At 45.0% G+C, this 22,576-nt stretch overlaps 1 protein-coding gene across 3 annotated transcripts in view; it reads right to left on the bottom strand.

The window, feature by feature from the left end:
• The window catches only part of Map2k5 (mitogen-activated protein kinase kinase 5), a 233,270-nt gene that overhangs the window by 29,538 nt on the left and 181,156 nt on the right, over positions 1-22,576 (bottom strand). For all 3 annotated transcript variants that reach the window (XM_028867040.2, XM_037207420.1, XM_037207421.1), the window contains 2 exons: positions 6,748-6,809; positions 3,258-3,303 (listed from right to left, as the gene is read on the bottom strand). In XM_028867040.2, coding sequence (XP_028722873.1) covers positions 3,258-3,303; positions 6,748-6,809 — 108 coding nt within the window. The remainder of the gene's footprint in view (positions 1-3,257; positions 3,304-6,747; positions 6,810-22,576) is intronic.

The following is a 22,576-nucleotide window of genomic DNA, read 5'->3' as shown; positions in this document are numbered from 1 at the left end:
TGGGTGCTGGGAATTGAACCTGGGTCCTCTGGAAGAGCAGTCAGTGCATTCTTAGCCACAGAGTTATCTCTCCACCTCCTTTCCTTTCCTTTTCCCTTCCCTTCCCTTCCCTTCTTCCTTTCTTATCACTTTCTGTGTATATCACTGTGTGTTTATATGCACCACATGCGTGCAGGTGCCTGCGAAGGCTAGCAGGTGTTGGATCCCATCTCTGGAGTTACAGGCAGCTGTGACTTGCCTGATGTTAGGCTGGGAACTGACCTGGGTCCTCTGTAAGAGCAATGCACACTCTTAAGCGCTGAGCCATCTCCTGAGCACCGGTGAAAGGTATGAAGCAACATGATCAGTTTGAGTGCATTCTGCATGCAGTTTAAGGTCTATGCACCAGAAAACTGTGCCCAGTATATGGACTTTGGTCCCTAACATGCAAGCATTCTAAAAGTTCCTTGCTCCAGCTTTATAAGACTTCCATTTACGGTATACAGCTATCTGGTCTGAAGAACAACAAAGAATAGTTTAGCATATACACTGAAATGTATATGCATTTTAATGGCCTTAAGAATTCAACCTTGTGCTGGGTGGTGGTGGCCCACACCTTCAATCCCAGCACATGGGAGGCAGAGACAAGTGGATCTGTGTGAGTTTGAGGCCAGCCTGGTCAACCTTGAGGTTCACGTTTAATCTTAGAATGACATGGACAATGATTTTTAAGGCTTGATATTAGGTACTTAGGTCTGTAAGGTTATTCAACTAAATACAAAGTCTGAACGCTGCTATGTGCACAGCCAGGTCCTGGGTCCAGGCTGATCTGGACCACCCATCCTGCATTCAGATTTATTCAGGCAGGGCCATGCTGTGTTCCCAGTCATAGCCACACCTGGAGTTCACACAAGAGTTTCCAAATGGGGAATCAATAACTACCATCTTTTCAAGTACCTCATCTTTGATTTTCTTCCTATAACTCGGAAGATGCTGACCCACAGGGAAATTCTGACAATTATGTGGGCCCCGCCACTGACACAGCCCAAGTACAGCCCTCTTTGGCACCCTGCTGGCTGGGGTTACTGTACTTGCGGGAGATAAATTGCTCTTTTTTTTTTTTTTTTTTTTCAAAAGGCACAGGCCCTCACCCACAGTGACAAATGGGCTTTAGTTCTTGTATTCCAGAGGAGGCTCTTGTCTTCAGATGGGAGCACCATCAAATAGGTCACAGGCAGAGAGGGTAAAGAGAAAATTAAAGCCCTAATATGTTACAAGGAGTAGAGAAACGGTTCCTTAAGATGGGAGCTCTAGGATGGGACTCAGGCTCAAGACTAGGTCTCCTCCCCATTGTGTCTGATGTTTAACCGGAAGCAGACAGGCAGGTCTCCATCACCCTGACCACTGACTGCAGCCATCTCCCATGGTTTGCTCCCTCTTCACCAAGTTCTACCACACAAGGGTTTGCCTCACTTCTGCCAGACCTCTGGGGATAAATCCACCCAATTCTCAACAGTGAGTAGTTAAAGAGAAAATTAAGTACAGGAAGGTGTTGCCTGTGACTAGGTTTTTCTTTATTTTTTTTTAAAATATATATTTGTTAATTAAAAAGATGGAACAGCATACATAAGGGATTAAAAGCTAAGTGCCCACCCTTTAGCCTTATTTTTATGACTTGTATCCTCTTCCTCAGGGGGGTCTTCCTTACTCAACATACATCCACATGCATTTGTGGGTGTACACATGATCTGAAGATGTTTTATTTATAAGTGGCCAGCTCACTGCAGCATTGAACATGTACTTGCCCACAGGTATCTGCTTTATGAAACCCCTTTTCTTTGTTTAATAGCTGAGTTATCCAGCCATAGCACAATAATGACCAGGTAAATGAGTCTCCATTTCTTGAACCTGTTCCAGACTTTCTCAAATGTGACTAACTGCAAGATCTTCCAAACCATCAGAGACCAAACAAACAAACAAACAATAAAACCCCCAAACCACTTAACTAGCAAACCAAACCAAACCCCCAACCCTACCTTCAGTCTGGACACAAGATGGGTCTTGTTAGAAGTTAGAAGTTGCAAAGGTTTTGGGAATGAATTTTTAATTTGACGCTTTTAAGAAAAGTGAGACCTAGTCCAGTGTGACATGAAAGAGAAATGCACCTGCAAGTGACATCAAATGGACATGCCTATGTGAGGATGGACTGTAGCACACAGAAGTTGGGTGCTTAGAACAAGACCCAAAAAACAAAACCCTCTGAGCCAAAAGAGTAAAATGCACCTTGTTTCAAAAGGCCGAGGTTGGCTGACGGCAGTCACCTGTAGACAGAGGCATCCCAAGTGCCAGGCAGAGCAGACCATACCCACTGTTACTAACGCTCCACCCAGCACCCTTCTATCAGCTCACACCCATCAATGGTCGGTAGTCAATCAAGGACCATTTGGGATTTGAAAAGGGACCACCTCTGTTCCTTTCCCTGCTTGAATAAAAACTGTCATTTGCAATCAAAGCAAGCTTGCCTTGGAGCTGGGAACATAGCACCAGCCACCTCACAGTATCCGTTTCTGAGGAAAGACCAAAGATTCACAGTGAACTGATCTCATTTCATTTCACGTGAATCAAGAGGATCCTACACTACATTCACAATTCCCTGGAGGACAGCACCATTCATTACAAACTTCTTTGGCTGTCTTCTGTCACCAGCCCTGGGACTTCTGAAAGGCAGTAACAGCCATGCACTAGGTTGTGACCCTTGAATGAAGCAGATGACAAGAGTTCTTCATGAAGCTTCAAAATGGTGGGGTTTTCAAAAGTGAAACTTAAGTTCAAGGGTCTGAGCTTCAGAACTACCTACCCAGGGCTGGGAATATGGGTCAGTAGGCGAGTGCTTGCGTGGTATGCAGGAGACCCTAGGCTCAGTCTCCAGCACGGAAAGAAAATAAGAAAAACCCTACCCAATAAAGTAAATAATGTTGACTATGGGTTGTTTACATGTCCTGGTTTTAAGGAGGCTGGGGTTAGGGCAGATTTATATATCACAGGCTAGCCTCACTTAGAGCCAAGGATAGTCCTTCAGTTTCTGATCCTCTTGCTTTTACTCTCAAATGCCACAACCATGCTAGATTATTAGGTGCTGTCAATGGACCCCAGTGCTCTGAGCATGCTGGTCAAGTGCTCTACCAAGTGAACCACATCTCCAGCCCTCATGCCAGGCTCTGTTGTAATGCTGAACCTGACCTGGAGAACTCTAAGACACCTAAGAAGATTTCACTTACCATCAGTTCCTCGGGCGCTGGTCTTTCTTTGGGCTGTTTCCTCATGCTGCAGTAGGAAGACAAAAGACCCTCATTCACATTTATAAACTTTTTTTGCTGTTAATTTCCACCCCTGTTTCTGCTGGAATTTGAATGTTTGCAAAATGTTGCCAGATATTTGATCACACTGTGAAACTCCAAGACTGTGTTAATAAAGTTATCCTTGGATCAGGGGGAGGAGCCAGATACTGGTTGACAGGAATTAGCTACAGAGAAGCCAGAGGAGCCAGGAACATGGAGAGAGACACACAGGAAGAAGTAGGGAGGGACTTAGAAAACAGCGGTCTTTGTGGTTTGGAGGAGTGGAGAGACACTTCTCTTGCTGGATCTCTGGCCAGAAAGGAAGGTCAGCTGCTTACTTTTCGGCTTCTCTGATCTAGTGGGTTTTCACCCCCAACATCTGACTCCCGAGTCTTTATTGGTAAATAGAATGATAGAGACTTAGTTAAAAACATATGTATGTTTGGCTGCTGTGGGTGAGCTAAGTCAGTCCTGGCAGGCCAAATGTGCAGACAGTAGTTAAAATATCAGCGGATTCTGGTGCGGCCACTAAGCCAACAGATAACCAAGAGCAAATCCATCAGCTCCATGTTTGTCTGAAGTACTAACACACATTCCTGATCTTATGCTGGTCTTGAGTCAGACTTCTGGGGACGCTGTGAATCAGAATTCTTTTATTAAAGTTACTGTTGAAATAAAGATAAGTTATTGTAATTCTCTTTTTAAAAGATTTATTTATTTTATGTGTGTGTTTGTCTGCATGTATGTATGTGTAGCATATGCATGCCTGGAGCCCACAGAGGTCAGAAGAGGTGTCAGATACCCTGGGATTGGAGTTATAGGTGGTTGGGAACTACCCTGTGGTGCTGGGAACCGAACTCAGATCCTCTGCAAGAGCAACAAGTGCTCTTAATGCTGAGCCATCCCTCTAGTCCTGTAATTCTATTTTTGAAATCACTGTGGATTTTCTTCTTGCTGACTCAGTTGCCAACTTATTTCAATCTTAAATTCGAGGAACAATATAGTTCTGTTTTGGTCATTGGGGTAAGAAGGAAAAAAGGATGGTGACAGTCAGGTCACATGAGGAAACCCTCTGGCTCTGGCACGCAATGATGAGCCTGTAAATAAATGTCAGAAGTATAGACGATGCCACGAGACCACAGATGGCTCCTTACACCTCTTCTTGACTTGCATTTATTTTCACTAAGATGTAAGGTGCTAATTCCTTTCACAGTTGTGAGACAGTTAAGTTTAGTTGAGCCCCTTAAAGAATTACATTGCTCACGCAAACTCTTTCCTGTCTTCTCTCCAGTAGCTCCAATTAGTAGCAGCTGCATGTACTTAGCTATGTGATGAAGAAGCAAATGGTACAGAGGTGAGGGTGGGCAGCTGCCTACCTGTGGCCATGTTTGTTCTATACTCAGAGCATTGGTGAGATGAAGTCAGGAAAGAGACTGTGAATTTTCTGACAATACTTTTTTTTTTTTTAAATAGAGAGAATTAATGATCATTTGGTAAACAAGAACCATAGCTATGAACCATTAATGACATGGAGGACATTTGCCTTCTCTATAAATAACCATATGCACCTCTCAAATGCTGCATCCATTAGCAAGTGATTCAAGCTGTCTCGCCAGTGGAGTTGGTAACAGTCCTAATCTGACATTCCAAAGTAGCTGTATCTCTTGGGAAAACAAGGCTATTACCCAGGATCCCTTCTGTTTCAGCTGACATCTGTGGAGACTTTAACACAGGTTACCCTTCCCGTCTCCAGAAAACTTTTATATAACAGCCAATTAATGTTTTGGATGGGAGGGTGGTAAAGCTTCACACACTGTTCTCCCCGGGTGCCTGGCTCACTCCACCTCCAGGCTGGTCTCAGACCACACAAGAGACCACGCAGAAATCCAACCTCTCTCTGTGATGCCCAAGGCCAGGGCTCCAGGCAGCCTGAAACTGCAGTTTGTTTCCTAATTTCTGCATCTAGTGGGACATGATGTACTTCTGAGTGTTTTCAGGAATTGCATGTGTAGGAAATTAAGAGATTAATCTGTTTCTGGACCAGGGCTCTAACGCACAGTTTTAATGAGCTTCAAGAGCTCATGAGCCTGGTGTTTAATTAATAAGCATTTCCCCAAGTATGGCATGCTTTGAAAACAAAAGATTTTCGGAGTAAAAATAGTTTCTAGAAGCTACAGAATATGACATAAGTATTTTAAGTAAATAGAAGCAATTACAATTTTTAGATCTGGGGGAAATTTTCTTCCTCATTTTTTTTCTGGTGGAATATAAACCCTATGAGACATTTTCATTAAGAGGTAACATATCACACTCAGTCAAAAAGGTGATAAAGCTTGACATTTATATTAAGGAATATTTCTTGGTTTCACTTTTGTGTAACCATCAGATGGATCATGAGAGGGGGGAGGGGACAGCGCACAGCCATTCGGCTGAGCGAGGACCCTGCGCAGCTGCCCACACCACCTTGTATGGCCCCAGAGCATCGGCTTCTCCTGGCAGGGGCTGCCTGTGCCCCCTGCAGGAAGGGGGAAGGAGGGAGAGAAGCCAGGGAGTTATGAAGGAGTTTCAGAATGTTTGGTGTGTCCTGCCTCCTGCTCTGGAGGTCACCATTCCAGTGTCCCCGATCTGTCTCCTCTCTCTGGGGTAATTTCCCCATGCTGGGGTGAGCCTGAGGGCAACGGAGCAACTGGCCCCCTGAGGCCACCCCACAGAAGTCCAGCAAGATTGGGGACATGGAGAAAGGGCTAATAAAAGAAAGATGTGTCCTGCCGGGAGGCAAAAGGCAGAGGGCTGAAAAAGAACCCTGGGTTGAAAACCTTCTGTTTCTTCAGGGTAAAATGATGAGGTCTTGCTAGGAGGCTCCAACGACCCCTTGTGCAAAATCCTGGATTTCCTCTCAGTCCCTCGAGGGTTGGAGTGGGCTCAACAAAGGTCTCTGTGATCTTTAACATCAAACTTCAGTGAGGCGTGACCCTAGGATTGTGTTTAAAATAGACCTGAGGACAAGTTATTTACTGAGAATCAGGTGAATTAATAAACGGCTGCTTTGGCTAAGGAACAGGCAGTTTTATGGCTAACGAGGTTACATTAAAAAAAGCTTCATAGGTCCATCAATAGGGCGATAAAATGATGTATATTTTGGGAAGAAAATTCAGAGGACGGCAACAGTGCCTGTGTTGGAGGATTCCCCTTCTTAGTAGTTTACTAAATTGGGGGGGGGGCTCTGAAATTCACTCACAACCCTTGTGTAAATAACATTTACATAATTTAAACAATTTCTTGGCTTTGTTGCCCCAGCTGCCCAAGGCCCAGAAGCCCCTCCCATCTCCAAAAGGAAGCAGGGAGAGTCACAAGGTCTCTGGGAGCCTCGGAGTTAATGGCATGTATCATTTACATTGAGGGCATGACGGGTTTGCAAACCGGGACTCACCACTGAGTGATGAAATGTACAAACGGCTCCGAGAACTCGCCAAGCGGAAGGACTGGTGAATCCTGGGAGGGAGGAGGAAACAAGTCACCCAAAGTCACGACAACAGTTTTTTTTCCTCTTCCACCCTCCACCCACACCTCATAGAGGAGCTGGAATGGCGGAAGGCCTCATCCAATTAAAAGGACTGGCAGAACCCTCCTCCACACAGGGAAGTAGAGATGCCAAATTTCGAGCCCCACACATTTTACGATGGTGAGAAGCACAGAGCAGAGGGGGGAGGTGAAAAAAGGACAATGATAGCCACAGGGTAGGAAGGAAGGTAGGGAAAGTGTAAATGAGAAATTAATGATTATTTAAGTAACACACAAATGGTCTTGTAATTAACAAAGAGCCGGGAAATTATTCTTGTTCTGACCTTTGTTTCTTTTCCTAGATTTGCTATTTATTTACCTTCCTGTTACTTACATTTTATTTGTGTATCTGACCGCTCCTAACGGCTTGCCCCTTGCTGTATATATTTGCACCGCACTTTTGTGTGTTTTAATTTAAAAGACAGACACTTTGGAGGGTGAGTTGTTTCCTGAGAAGGCATTTCAGCCTTTCTGCCAGCCTGGGCCGACTGTGGTATCAGGAAGCCCGTGAATTGGGGACACGATGAGAAAGAAACTACCACCTCCGAGACTGGACGGAAAAAAACCCAGGAGTGATGTGGGAGCAAGCGAGCGAGCGAGCGAGTGAGCGAGCGACTCCGAAAGAGCAGAAAACTACACAGCAACAAATGCCTGGGCTTCGTGACCCGGGGAGAGAAGCCCGTTGCCGCTCGCAGAGGAAGGCTTTAAGAATTTAGGAGTTTTCCACGAGTGACAGAGAGCGCCGCTGTGTTTATAGCGTGGCAGCTCAGGATGTAATGAAATTACACTGCTGAGTACTTCAACAGCCATCTCATTAGGCCTACAGTTGGAACAAGAGAGCCACATAAAGTAGGCAGCTGCAAATGACTCCATTCTCATCTATTCTCATTTGCTATTAAAAATACCTTTCGGCGCCTTTTTCCCTCCCTGACATCCCTACACAAAGTGCCCCGCAAAGTATGATACATGCACCTATTTAAATTAACAAAGGAATGACTTATTTTAATCTCACTGTGCTTTGGAGTGCTTTGGCCATTTGGATGAGCAATATATCATTACATACAACCTTCCAGCGCTGCAGGCTAGGAACTCAGAGCATGCGGCATTTGGTGGGAGCCAAACAATTTCTCTAGCACACAACTGTGTCAAATGCATGCATGTATTCATTATGGGGAACGAGAGGAAACAGCTTTGATGTAGTGGAAAGGAGAAGAAGATAAAAGCACCTCTGCACTATGTGTGCCATTATCAATGGCAGAGAGACACAACCGCACAGCCTCCTACGTGACTAGTAAATATACATATAATTGCTGTGGCCAATTATCAGAAAAATGAGATCGGTAATTACAAGACAGAAAATTAACTAGAACTCTTATTAAGGCTTTGTTTCCGATTCAAACAATTTGGAAACTGCTGGAAAATACAATTAAATCAAAAGGAACTGAGGGGGCCAAGGCAGCCCCCCCCCCAAAAAAAAAGGTGTGTATGTGTGAGAAGATGAACAAGCTATGTCTTGGCTTTTACAAGGGCACTCCTGAATTTATTCATCCAGTGGAAGCAAGAGCGGGAGGGGACGGCCGTACTTCCAGACTTGAGATTGTCATCAGGAGAGAAAGCCTTTCAGAAGGAAAGAAAACAAAGGGAAGGAGTGTGAATAAAAGCTCATCAAGTTCAAAGCATCACTCACAGGCAATACACAGAGCAGGAGGAAGGGGCTACTCAAAAGCCGCAAGACCCACACTAGCAGACCAGTCTCCATGACACTCCTGCAAAATGGCCACAGACGTGCCAGTGATTTGAAAAGCAAAAACAAAACAAGGCATCCATTTCCGACCTGGTCTGCTCTGAGGGAAGCCGTGTGTGTGTGTGTGTGTGTGTGTGTGTGTGTGTGTGTGTGTGTGTGTGTGTCTCGACTGGGTCAAGAAATGACATTTTTAGTTGGGCGTGGTGATTAGGATACACTTTCAGTCCCAGGAGGTAGATGGATCTCTTGAGTTTAAGGCCAAGCTGGTCTACATAGTGATATCCCAGACAGCCAAGGCTACAGAGTGAGACCCTGTCTCAGAAAAAAGACAAAGAAAATCCATAAATGACATGTTAGTGTCTTCAACAACCATGATTGAGAAAGTAGTTAAAAGTCAAAAATGCAAAAAAAAAAAAAAAAAAAAAAATTACGAACTCTGATCCAAGAAATGCCTCTAATTATCCCTGCATGGACCTTTTCTTTCTTGGATGTATGCACAGTACTCCAACTGAGTGGCAGTTGATTTATTTATTTATTTATTTATTTATTATTTATTTATTTATTTATTTATTTTTCAAGACAGGGTTCTTACTCTGAAGCCCTAGTTGGCCCTGAACTCACAGAGATCCACCTGCCTCTGCCTCCTGAGTGCTGGTACTAAAGGCATGCGCCAACAAACACTGCTGAGTAGTTTTCAAAGGCAGTATTTAGGAAAATAAAGCTTAATGTCAATGTGGCTGAATATTTACCAAGATGGTTAAACTTCTGGACTGGATTTCTACAAAGCTCCTGTATAAAGCATGACGCTATATAGCCTTTGCTTCAAGGTGGACTGCCAAAAGTCAATTCTGAGTCAGAGACTGGGCAGCTTGATGAAGGTGCCACTTCCACACAGCAGAAGGGAGATGAGACACGCAGCACTTTGTACGGATATTTAATTTTATTTAAGACCTAATATTATAGCTTGTTACGTCCCTCATATTATAAAACTGTGGAACACCGGGTGGTAGCCGTGAATAATTTATTTTACTTCTGAAAACAGCAGCCCTTGTTGAATTTGGAGAGCCACAGAGAGCAGACTCTCATCTCAGAGGGGCCTGGAAGAAATCACTCATGGAGACGTGTGGGGGACAGTCTCATCTCATGTGTATGCTGCCACATATTCCTTTTTCATTTTAAAATCCACGTCTCTTCCCTGCCTCAAGGAAGGCTGTTCTGAGAAGCAGAAGGCTGGCTAGAAAGTGGGTAGAAGGAACCACACATGCAGAGGCAAAGGTAGCCCCCGGAGAGCTTGGGAGTCCACAAAAGCAGACTGCTAACACACCAAGAGAACATTCATGCTGCTCCAGAGATCTTTTCAAGCTCCTCTTTTCCTTTCTCCTTCTTTTTTTAGACAGGGTTTCTCTGTGCAGCTTTGGCCATCCTGGAACTTACTATGTAGACCGGGCTGGCCATGAACTCAGAGATCCGCCTGCCTCTGACTGCTGACGCTGAGATTAAAGGTGTGCATCAACATTGCCTGGTCATTCTTTTTTTTTTTTAAAGAAAATAAAATTAAAAGTTAGTGTAGCTCAGGATGAGAAAGACTTCCAAGAATCTTCTTATTTTGTTATTTTGTTTCAATTTTAGGAAAGGAGGGGTTCAGGCACACACTAAAATTTGGGTTCTGGCTTCCCTAGGGTGCACCAGAAGGGAAAGCATCCCATCATTGGGGGGTGGTTTGGAGGGGACTGAGACCCATCCCAGGGATTCAGAGACTCCAGTAAAGGAGATGCTACATACCAAAAACAGCCTCTTGTGAACTGGGCTCAGGCAAGAGGGGGAAATGCATTGGAAAACACACATGTTGACTGAAGAAGCCGGTACACTACCACCTCAGAAATGCTGGTGGAAACCGGGAGGAATAGGTACTAAAATGGGTACTGGATGTCACCATAAGGGATTTCTTGTTTACAAGTTTTCTGTAAGCATCTAAGCATGAAAGTCTGGACCACAAGAGTAGGTACAACCTTAGCCAAAAGCTTTAATCCGAGGCTTGAATCCCAAAACAACTTTAGAATCCTGCTAAGGAACACAAGCTGGATCCTGCCACCGAGCAGGCAGCCTCTAAATGACAGGAGCCACTATGAAGCAGTTCAGTAAGCAGTTCTGGGCATGCAGGGTCTGCCAGTCTCAGAGGTTTCATAACTATCTGGTAAGTTCCTTCTGCTAAACAACTGAACACAGGCAGGCCGCACACCAGAGAACAGCGAAGGACACTGGGAAAAAAGTTTGAATGATGCCTTTGCCTTGTGAGTAATGAACAGTTCAGCGAGGTCAACCCATTACAACCGAAACTGTTTAATTATTAATTATGCACAATCTCTGAGCAAAGGGACAAGTCCGGAATGTTTAATGTGTGCCAACTTCAACTGGACTCTCTCTCTCTCTGGGTATTTTGTTATTAGCACTTGTCAGCAAGGTACTCAGGCATAAAAAAAGGCAAGCAGCAGAAAAGCGTTCTCTCTCTCTCTCTCTCTCTCTCTCTCTCTCTCTCTCTCTGTCTGTCTGTGTGTGTGTGTGTGTGTGTGTGTATGTACCTACACTGAGGTGGAAGAGGAAGAGGCTTAAAGACATCCAGTCCTAACCACAGTGCTGCCAGCTCACACACAGAGTGAGTCACAATGAGCACACTTGTGACTACAAGGCTGGAAGGTGGGTACTCCAGATACAGAAAGCATAAGTGAGAAAATGCTTTGGAAACAACTGACTTAAAAGAGAGGTCACTTTTGCAAAAGGATATCTTCTTTGAAAACCGTGTTTCTTGGCTTGAAAATAATCTCCGTGAGACTGGAAAGATGGCTCTGCACGTAAGAGCATGGGGATGCTTTTCTAGAGGTTTGGTTCCTAGCACTGTAACCCCAATTCCAGGGGACCTGACCCCTTCTTCTGTCCTCCATGGGCACTTGCACTCATATACATAAATCTATGCAGACATGCAGACATGCACATAATTTAAAAAATAAAAACAAATCTTCGAAAGGACCCATGCCATTTAATGTTTATCTCTAAAGTCCCCAACCCCACCATTAACCACGTTATATTGTAAAATCTGAATAAAGCCAGCACCCAGATCTGTGCCCACGCTGGCTTCCTGGTTGCCATACTGTGTTAGTCTTATGGGAATTGTGAGCGAGGAAGTAGGTATGTCTATCGCCTCCAACTGCATGTAAATCTAAAACTATATTGAGAATGCCTAAAGAGAAGAGACTATTAAAAAATTCCTGCGAATCTCAAATTCTTAGACTTCTGCTTTGTCACAACTGGAAAGAGATTGAAGGGCCTTTGTTTAGAAAACACTTTTAAGGACTTCAGTTTTATATTCATGCAGAATTAAAGATGACAATGGACTTTTACAACAATGTGGTGGGTCATTCACATACTGCTAGGCATAAGCATGAAGTACCACCTCAAACGGTAAATTATGTATTTCCTCAGTCACATGACAACTTTCTCAAGCCAGCACCTACCACGTCAGAGTCAGTGAGTCTGGCACGGGGGTGACTGACACTACCACCAGAGGATGGCAGATGTGGGCCTCTGCTCCACTGCCTTCCTCACTCCCGGAGAGCATCCTCAACATTTCTAGTTGTACAGAAACAGATGTCCCTCCAAACAAAGATTTTATCTTATTGACATATGGAAGACAGAGGGATAACTAAACAACCGCAGTGGTATTAACTTTGTGAGTTCTAAGGCCAATGTTAAAGAAAATGCAGTCAAGTCTTCTAGTGGGGGAGGGGCTGGAGAGATGGATGACTCCTCAGTGGTACACAAGGATGAGGACTGGAGTTCAGACCCCAGCACCCGTGGCACGTCCTGCAAATACCTGCAACCCAAGCACAGGTGAAGACACACGGGGTGATCATTAGGGCCGGCTGCTGTCAGCCTAGCCGAAAACTGTTGCGTGCCAGGCTCAGTGAGAGACCCTGCCTCAAAGGAATCAGGAGGAGAGTACTGAAGGACTCCTGACCAGACAGACCTGCTGGCCTCGAGTCACGTGTGCACACCTTACACACATGTGCCTGCACCCCTCTCCTCACACACATACACAAAAGAGGAAGCTTTCTAAGTTTATTTTATTTTATCTATTTATTTTGAGACAGGGTCTCTCCACAGAGCCCTGGCCGTCCCGGAACTTTATATACACTGAAGGTGTATGACCATGTTGGCCTGCTTTGAGATGTATTATTGCTACAGCACCAAGACAATAAGTAGTTAACATTAGAGAACCACATGGAGCTAACACTGAATCATGTTCCACATTTAAGGGTAAATCTTCTAATTCAAGTCTGATGCTCCTGTGGCTTGGCCCAAACAGAACTGGTGTTAGATCCTGTGGCTCACACTAATTATCACAGCTCTCTAAGATCACGCCATTTCTACTCATGGGGCTGGGTCAAAGGTTATTTGTAATTCCAGTGGCTTCAGGTCACGCACAATAGCATTTTGCTGTCAGATCCCAAATTGGTTTTTGATCCTCACTGTTCATTCCTTTTGGTTGCCACCTCTGTGATGACTGGCAGAATTCACTGGACAATCTGTGCTCTCCTGGGGAGGAAACCTAGTTGGTTTAAAAACGAAAATCTGGGGCAGGGGATGTAGCCCAGATGCTACAGTGTTGGCATAGGATGTTTTAAGCCCTGGGTTACATCCACAGCATCACGAAAAACTGGGTGTGGTGGTACATGCTTGCAAGCCCAGCACTTGGAAGGTGGGGACAGGAGGATCAGAAGTTCAAGGCTATCCTTGGCTACTTAGAAGTTCCAGACCAACCTGGAATATACAGACCCCATCTTTAATAAATAAAAATCCAACAGCTAAAGAGAAGAAAATATCTGTACAGACAAAAGCTGGTCTATAAACCAAAAGCTTCCTGTGCAGTGGGTAGTTGAGGTCTTGGGTGGATGGGCTCAATGGATAAGAGGGTTTGCCGTGCAAGTATGAGGTCTTGAGTTCAAATCCCAAGAAGCCGCACAAAAAGTAGGATGTGGTCTGTCATATGTGGCTGCATCTCCAGCCCTACATATGTGTGGCAATGGTGCTGGGACAGAGGATCACTGGCTCTGTGGCCATCAGTCACTCTGGGTTCAGTGAGTGACCCCGTCACAAGGGATACAGTAAGAAACAAGAGCAGGACACCCAGCAACCTCTTCCAGCTGCAGTGCTCACACAGGTGTGTGCACCTACATACATGTGTACATAAATACACAGACACACATGTTCACAGATGCACGCACAGATTAAAAAAAGGGTTATGGAGCATTATGGGAAATTAGTAAAGTTTTAATATTTCAAAAGCCCTTCAGGTTCTTATTTGTACACTTCTTGCTGTCATGGCTCTGCCAGGAAAGGGAGGAGACAGGTAGGGAGAGGAGCACATGTGTTCCTGGCTGGTTGGCTACCCTGTTACAGACCAGCCATGCCTCAGCAGATCAGCACAGTCCGACGGTCAGCAAGGTCCAACCGTCAGATGTAGAGTTTATTTAGAGCACGGCCACTTTGTGATCTGAAGTACATTCTTTATTCCGTGCTGAGATGAACTTGCCCATTCCTGGGAATGTTCGAGGCCAGCACTGTGGTGGGAATGAGGCTCCGCATTACCAAGGCTTGCGAAGAAGACATCGGCAGAGAGGACGCCTCTGAAGGCTCAGCTGGATCCCAGAGTCCTCCTCTACCCACCCCACTCCATATCAGGCCTGAATGGAGAGAGTGAAGGATGATTCAATTTCCACCCTGGGTCACCCCATGCCTGGGGTTGCCAGATGTGACAAATGACACGCGTGGGCATTTTGGTGTGAAGTCCTGTCTGCTGGGTCTGGCTTGACATTAGCAGTTCATTTAACTTGTCTCGGATGGACCTGGGACCAGGGGCTGAAGGCCTGAATTCTCACTACCAAAACCTCCACCCTGTCCATAAACCCTTCAGTCAAGGGAACCAGCTGTTAGCCAAGAGACCACCACCACCACCAGATGGCTTCTAAGAACCCAGGCCATACAAGAGAACAGGTCTAAAGGAATTCATCTTAGGTAATCGAAACTGATGTCACAGATAGCTTTTCAGTCACATATATTTTAGAAGTTCCTCAGTATAATGGTGAAAACAGAGAAACATGCTTGTCATCAACGTCACTATGAACCAGATCAGTCAGTCTCACTATTTTGCTCACTATATTTTGTTATTTAAAAGATTTACATAGAGACTTCCTAAACATGGCAAAGATTGGGTATTTCAGAAAATTCTTTGAAAACAGAACTGGAAAGTGGGTTCATTTTCTAAACCGTGTCTGAGGTGGCTCCCTTCCCAGGCAGTAAGCATCTTTTCTCTTTTTATTTTGGGTCACTTGCTGCTCACAGGCTACAGGAGTGGCACTCTGCAGAGGTACCTGTGTGAACAGCATGCCCGCCCCCACTCACAGCCACACCCCTCTCCCTGGCCTGCAGCTCAGGCAGAGCCGCAGAAAGCACACTGTCTCACAGCGATGGGGCTTCATTACAAAAGTAGAACCTGCTACTATCCCCACTCTGCGGCTTCCCAACGCGTTTCATAAAAACACTGCTGCAGATAATCAAGCGTGACCACTGACATGCACAAGATTGAGTTTTAGGGACCATTAAATGAGCTCACCCTCGTGGGAAGTCTCTTGCTCGGGCTGGTCTAGAGGTAATTATTCAGCGGCTCCTACCTGTGGTTTTACCTTGTCCCCATATAGTGCTTGAATTCCATACACTGGTAAGGTCAAGCTTTTTTTTCCTCAGGAAAAGTCCAGCTACACATGTTGGAGCCAGGACCCACATTATCATGCTAATATCCGCAATTGGCATTTCACTAGGTTCTGCCTGTAGCCGATTAAAAGCTGCTTTAGATGAAAGCTATATCACAAGCTATAGTGAGCAAAAACAGGAGAGAAAAATAACTCTCCATGGGGTCTGAAATGGAGGACCAATCCCTCTTTGCAGACCCCTCAGCTGCACAAAGACACCCGGATCCATACGCATGCGGCTCAACTACAAGAACCTGGCAGGTCTGTGTCCTGAAAACTCAACAAGCCAGAACACCATCAAGTCAGACTCTGAGAACTCACCGTAAACCCAGAGTCCGAGTCGCCACACGGTGTGCCCTCCTGAATGTTCACTCGACTGTTAGAATAATTACCACCTGACTGCAAGCTACGGATAAGGGGAAAACCGGAACTTCGGTGACTCGTGGTGAAGGAGCTGGGTGGCATCTGCTTACATTTTTAACCAAACCCAAAGGCCCATGATCTGCAATCGCAAGCTTGGGACTGTATGTGAAACCTCTACCCTTGGCTCCATAGAATAATTAACAGGGAGGGAATTTAAATCTGGCGGAAGGAGATAACTGCATCAGTTTAAAATTAGTTAATATGAGAGGAACAAAGAGGGGAGAGATATGAGACAAAACAAAACAAAACTACACACTGTGAAATGAACAAGTTCAGTTAGAATGTTCACCAGGATTTGGAAAATCATAATGCCATCTGCTACTCTGGACCTCAGAACATCAGGGATCTCAGGGGCCCAGACGCTTCCATTTCCAGGAGAAGGAAGACAGCCGCCTCCATTCTGGAACAGAGGCCAACACCAAGCTGACCAGTTTGTGGTCTCTTTTGAGGACATTTCACTTCTCACACGGTCATCTCCCCTGGTTTAGGGAAAACTAACAGCAGGCAGAATCATCAGAGCGACTGACCCTGGCAACCAACTTGGTTCAGGGTGTGAAGGTCCCATCATGGTGGATTAACTGAGCACTGTCCTGTGGCTGGGGAAGACTTCACAATAGTTGCGACACATGGTAAATGGCAGCAGCCAGCACCGGCCCCACCGGGCAACTGCCCATTCACACGCTGCTATTCACGGGCCTCCGCCGCCACGAAATTAATTCATTAATAATACATCAGGCTTCGTGGACAATTCAAAGAAACAACACAGAGCTACATAATCTATTTGGTCTGAAGATGTGGATCCTCCCTCCCAAATCTGACTTGCTGAAATAAACATCACAATGATAAATATGTTAGTATTTTGGTTAGTGAAAAAGAAAAATATGGAGAAAAATCTCTACTGAATTTGTTCAGTGCCACTAAGAATTCATAAAAACACAGATTTTCAGCATTCGTCAGTAAAATATGATTTTATATAACTGTTTTAAAAATTATTCTTTTCTTTCTTCAAGTGACTTTGAACATTTTTCAGAGAAAAAAATTCTTTTACATTGTTTTTCCTGTAACATTTTTAACTCATTTCTTTCTTATTCCTCCCTCCCATGAACTCATAAATATGAATTAAATATAATTATAAGTGAACAGAACATTAACTTTTGGATTACTGCTGTGTTTTTGTAGAATGTTAATGTCATTTCTAAAGAAACAGTTATTGTCAATAGAAGAAAGTAATTACTAACAGAATCTAGCCTTAACCTATTTGCAATCTTCAAACCAGCCAAACTGCATTAATTTAAACACACTGGACGTTTCAAAGGAGGTTTTAGGTCTCTAAAGACTGCCTCACATAAAAGAGGAATATTGGGTTTCAGGTTTCCAACGATATATATTCCCATCATCGTGAGACAGGCCTAGTTAATACAGAGCTGGAGGATAGGACCATTGTGTGCATCCAGGTGCACTGGCTCTCCCAGGTTCCGAGGCCTCCACCACCAGCCCATGCAAGCTGCAAACACCAGAGCTAAACCTCATCTGACAGTTTCCCATTTGCCAGGGAGGGGTGGGTCCTGACCTGTCTGTGCAGGCTGTGCTAGGGCCCGGGCCAGGGATCCGCTTTCCTTCTGAACATATGTAGTCATGGGCTGTGGAAGGTGCAGAGGAGGCGGAAGCTGTTCTTTTCCCTTCTTGCTAGCTTCAAAACTCAGGAAAAAACCAACAGGATGCTGTTCCTCCTGCAGTCAGTTAATACCACGTTCTGCACTTTTGGAATTCGTTGGGGCACTGTTAGGTGGTCGCTCTCACCAACCTTTCCCTAACACTCCTTTCCTCTCACAGCTCAGAGCCTCCTTAGTTACCCTTAGCTCAGGAGTGACTCAATCTGCAAAGAATGACTTTCCTTCCCCTTTTCTTCCTTCCTCTTTCCTCTCCCTCCTGCCTCAAAGAGAGCAGAAATTTAAGAGCCAAGCCTTCTTCTGGCTTTACCACTGAGCTATGTTCCAGCCACAAACAACAGTATTTCTTAAAGACCTGAAATCACTATACAGACGACAAACAAACTGAATTCTCTCTGTTTCCTTCTGTTTTGTGATGGAGTCCCCTGGAGCTCAACTACCAGGAGATAAGTGGCCCTGAAATCACTATACAGCTGAGGATGACCTTGGTCTCTGGGTTGATAGGGGTAAGGAGTGATAAGGGATAGTCCACAACTTTTAAATAAAAATATGTATTATTTTAATTTATGTGTAGCTGTGTATCTGCATGGGTTTATGTATACCATGTATGTACATATACCTGTGGGGCCAGGACACATTGGATCTCCTATGAGTTGAGAGGGGAGTTGTAGGTGGTTTTTGAACCATCTGATCTGGGTGCTGGGAACTGAGCTGGGTCCTCTGCAAGAGCAGCTGGCATCCTTAACCACAGAACCATCTCTCCAGCACCAATAGTCAAGATTGTAAAAGACAATCCATGGAGCTCTTGCACACAGATGCTGGGGGCGAGGGGTAGAGAGCTAAGTCACCCAATAGCTCATCAGCTCAGAGGAGCTGCTGCATGCTCCTGTTTGCTGGGGTGGGTTTCTGAGTAACATAAAAGAGGGATTTAAAGGTATGTGAAAACTAACTCAAAAAATATTTAGTGTGTATGTGCGAGCATGCGCGCACACGCGTACGCTGGCACTGGCACTGAGGACCAAACCCAGTACCTCATGCTTGATGCAGTCTACCATTGAGCAAATCCCTAAGCCATGAAAATGAACCCTTGAACCAACGGGATGATGATACAGTCCCATTTTTAAAAGTGTGATTAAAAAACAATCAAAACCACAATGAGTTCAGCATGGTGGCACAAGCTATAACGCCATCGTTCTGGAGGCCAGGCAGGATGATCATGAGTTTGAGGCTACTCAGGGCTACTCAGTGGGTTGCAGGACAGCCTGAGAGATACAGAGATGCTGTCTCAAAAGCAAAACAAACCAGCTAACCTACAGTGCCATACCACCTTGAATCTGCCAGGGATGGCTAGTACCAAAATAGCAGAATCTAATAGCTAACAAGAATATGGAGAAAGGAACTCTGGGACATCATGGGAATGTAAAGTGTAGTCATCATGGACAAGTGGAAGCTCTTCGACGAATGAGGGACAGAATCCCCACACTATCCAGCAATACCACTTCTGGGTGCCCATCCAGAGAAAAACGTTCTTTACCTTGAAGAGATACCTGTACTCCAGCATTGTCCACAATAGCCAGATCCAGAAACAACTAATGTCACTTTGTGTATGAATGATTAAGAAAGTGACAGAGAGGGCAGGAGGGGGGGGGGGGAGGGACGACTTTATTTAGCCTTCAAGAAAGGGAAACTTAACCACAGTGACAAGAGCAGTTGACCTGGAGACCCTGCCAAGTGAAGCAGACTGGATAGAGGCAGACAAATACTGCATGACCTCACCTCTACATGAAATCTAAGAAAGCAGAGCTCAGAGCAGCAGACAGTCAGGGGGGTTACAGAGTGGGCAGTGGGGTAACGAGGGGAGGCATGGATTAAAGGGTACAACTTTACCACAATAAAATAAGTCTAAAGACCTATTATGTAACATGGCTACCAAGCTTTTATCAAAGAGTTCTATACTTCATATTGCCAAGAGGAGATCTCAAGGGTTCTTACAGGATAGGGGTGTGCGCGCGCACACACACACACACACACACACACACACACACACACACACACACGAGTAGCTATGGGAGGTGATGGGTAGAGTAGCTTGATTGGGCCAACTGCTTCACAGTGACTGTATGTCTCAGGCGTATTGCTGTATCCCTTAAATGTACTTAATTTCTATTTTAAGTATATCTCAATAAGGCTGAAAACCCACAACTTGGAAATTACGTAAGACATAATCATATTCAAAACCTATGGGTACCTCACCTCCTGTTGCTTCCTATTCTTTGTAATAAGGAAGCTTCATAAGTATACCCACCCCAAAAACCAGAGCAGGGCTTAAAACATGTCCCTTGACATAAATTAAAATACGCAGCTGGGCACAGTGGCATGCCCCTGCAATCCTGGCACTTGGGAGGCTAAGGCCTATTGAGATATAATTATGTGTTTTTGTCCCTTACTGAATGAAAATGGTATATAATTGATTTTCACATGTCAGACCAACCTTGCATTCCTGGGATAAACCTCACTTAGTTATGATATTGTCCCATTTTGATTTTTACTGCTGTGATAAGACACTGACCAAAAGCAAGCTGGGGAGGAAAGTTTACTTCAGCTTACATTTTTCAGCCATCATCGAGGGAAGCCAAGGTAGGCACTCAAGGCAGAAGCTTGAAGCAGAAACTATGGAGGGGTGCTGCTTACCGGCTTGCTCTGGGTTCACATTCAGCTACACTTCTTCCAAGCCTATCATCCTAGGAATGGGACCATCCACAGTGCTGCGCTCCTACATCAATCAGATCAGCAAATGCTCCTCAGACATGCATGTCTACAGGCTTTCTGATGGAGGCAACGCTTCAACTGAGATTCCCTCCCCATCTCAAACGAGTATTTCATATGCTTGGTAGCATACAGTTTTTCAGAGCACCCACCCACCCATCCATCCATCGATCTATTTATTTTTGGGACAGGATCTTCCTATGCTGTTAAGTTGGCAACAAAGCTAACCAGGTCAGTTATATGATTCCCTCTAACTACTGCTGAATTCAGGGTGTAAAATCCTACTGGTGTTTTCATGAAGGTTTTTGTATAGATAAGGGATATTGGTCTTCAGTGTTTCTATTATTTATTTGTGTGTATGTGTGGATACAAATGTGTCACAGCACACACACACACACACACACACACACACACACACACACACACGAAGGTCAGAGAGCAACTTGAGAGTTAGCTCTCTTTTCAATATGTGGGTCCCAAGGATCAAAGTCCACTCGTCAGCCTTGGCAGCAAGCACCTTTCCCACCAAGCCACCTTGCCGGCCCCAGTTTTCTTTTTTTGCCAAGTCCTTGGACTCAGGTATCAGAGTAGTACTGACTTCATAGGAACAAGGAGAACAGTGCTTCTCTCACCCCAGTTTGGAAGAGTCTAAGAAGCAGAGCTGATATTTCTTCTTTAAACACTTGGTAAGATTCACTGGTAAAGCAATGATGCTGCTCTGGCTTTTATGGCAAGTTTTTATTTATTTAAAATTTTTTGTTATAGGCTTACTCTGTAGTGCAATTTGTGCTTCCAGGGATTTGTGTATTTCATACAGGTGATTTAGTTTTGTAGCATACAGTTTCTCAGAGCATATGTTCTATTAATTAATTAATTAATTCTTGAGGTAGGCTCTTCTGTGTATTCCAGGCTGGCTTCAAACTTGTGGCAATCTTCCTGCCTAAGCTTCCAAACACTGGTATCCCAGGCTTACACCCTGAGAGCTTGGCTGGAGGTACTAACAGGGAACTCAGGGCTCATATACCCTTGACTGAGGACCAAGCATGCAGCTTCAAGAGACACACATGGAGTAGTGGAGGAAGACGGGCACCCTCCTAGCCAGCCTAACATCAAGTATGCCTTCCTGATTTTAGCAGTTGGGAGATCTCCTTCTGTCTCCATCAGTCTGGCAGAAGCCTGATATTTTGTTGGTCTTTTCAAAGAACCAATGGTTTGTCTTCTCTATATCCTTTATTTGTACTGTAATCTTTGTTATCTCTCCTTCCTATTAACTTGGGTTCAGTCTGTTCATTCTCTACTTTCTTAGGGTAGAACCTAAGCCTACTGATCTGAGATTGTCCTCTGTGCACTGCAGGTGCTTACAGCTCACTGCCCTCTGTACACTGCAGGTACTTACAGCTCACTGCCCTCTGTGCACTGCAGGTGCTTACAGCTCACTGCCCTCTGTGCACTGCAGGTGCTTACAGCTCACTGCCCTCTGTGCACTGCAGGTGCTTACAGCTCACTGCTTCTGCACTGCAGGTACTTACAGCTCACTGCCCTCTGTATACCACAGGTGCTTACAGCTCACTGCCCTCTGTATACCACAGGTGCTTACAGCTCACTGTCCTCTGTACACTGCAGGTACTTACAGCTCACTGCTTCTACACTGCAGGTGCTTACAGCTCACTGCCCTCTGTACACTGCAGGTACTTACAGCTCACTGCCCTCTGTGCACTGCAGCTGCTTACAGCTCACTGCTTCTGCACTGCAGGTGCTTACAGCTCACTGTCCTCTGTGCACTGCAGGTACTTACAGCTCACTGCCTTTGTACACTGCAGGTGCTTACAGCTCACTGCCCTCTGTATACTGCAGGTGCTTACAGCTCACTGCCCTCTGTACACTGCAGGTACTTACAGCTCACTGCCCTCTGTACACTGCAGGTACTTACAGCTCACTGCCCTCTGTACACTGCAGGTACTTACAGCTCACTGCCCTCTGTACACTGCAGGTACTTACAGCTCACTGCCTTTGTACACTGCAGGTGCTTACAGCTCACTGCCCTCTGTACACTGCAGGTACTTACAGCTCACTGTCCTCTGTGCACTGCAGGTACTTACAGCTCACTGCCCTCTGTATACTGCAGGTACTTACAGCTCACTGCTTCTGCACTGCAGGTGCTTACAGCTCACTTAGCTTCCTTAGGGAGCCTTATTGGAGAAAACAGAGAGATGTTCTATATCATGCCATTCCTAAGACTGGAATCTTCTCCTTCATATATGAATGGTGAGAAAAGTTAACATTCTCAGAATC

The sequence above is a fragment of the Peromyscus leucopus genome, chromosome 7, assembly GCF_004664715.2.
Source record: "Peromyscus leucopus breed LL Stock chromosome 7, UCI_PerLeu_2.1, whole genome shotgun sequence".
Lineage (NCBI taxonomy): Eukaryota > Metazoa > Chordata > Mammalia > Rodentia > Cricetidae > Peromyscus > Peromyscus leucopus.
Note: the sequence above shows the minus strand (reverse complement) of the source record. Positions and strands in the feature narration are given on the sequence as shown.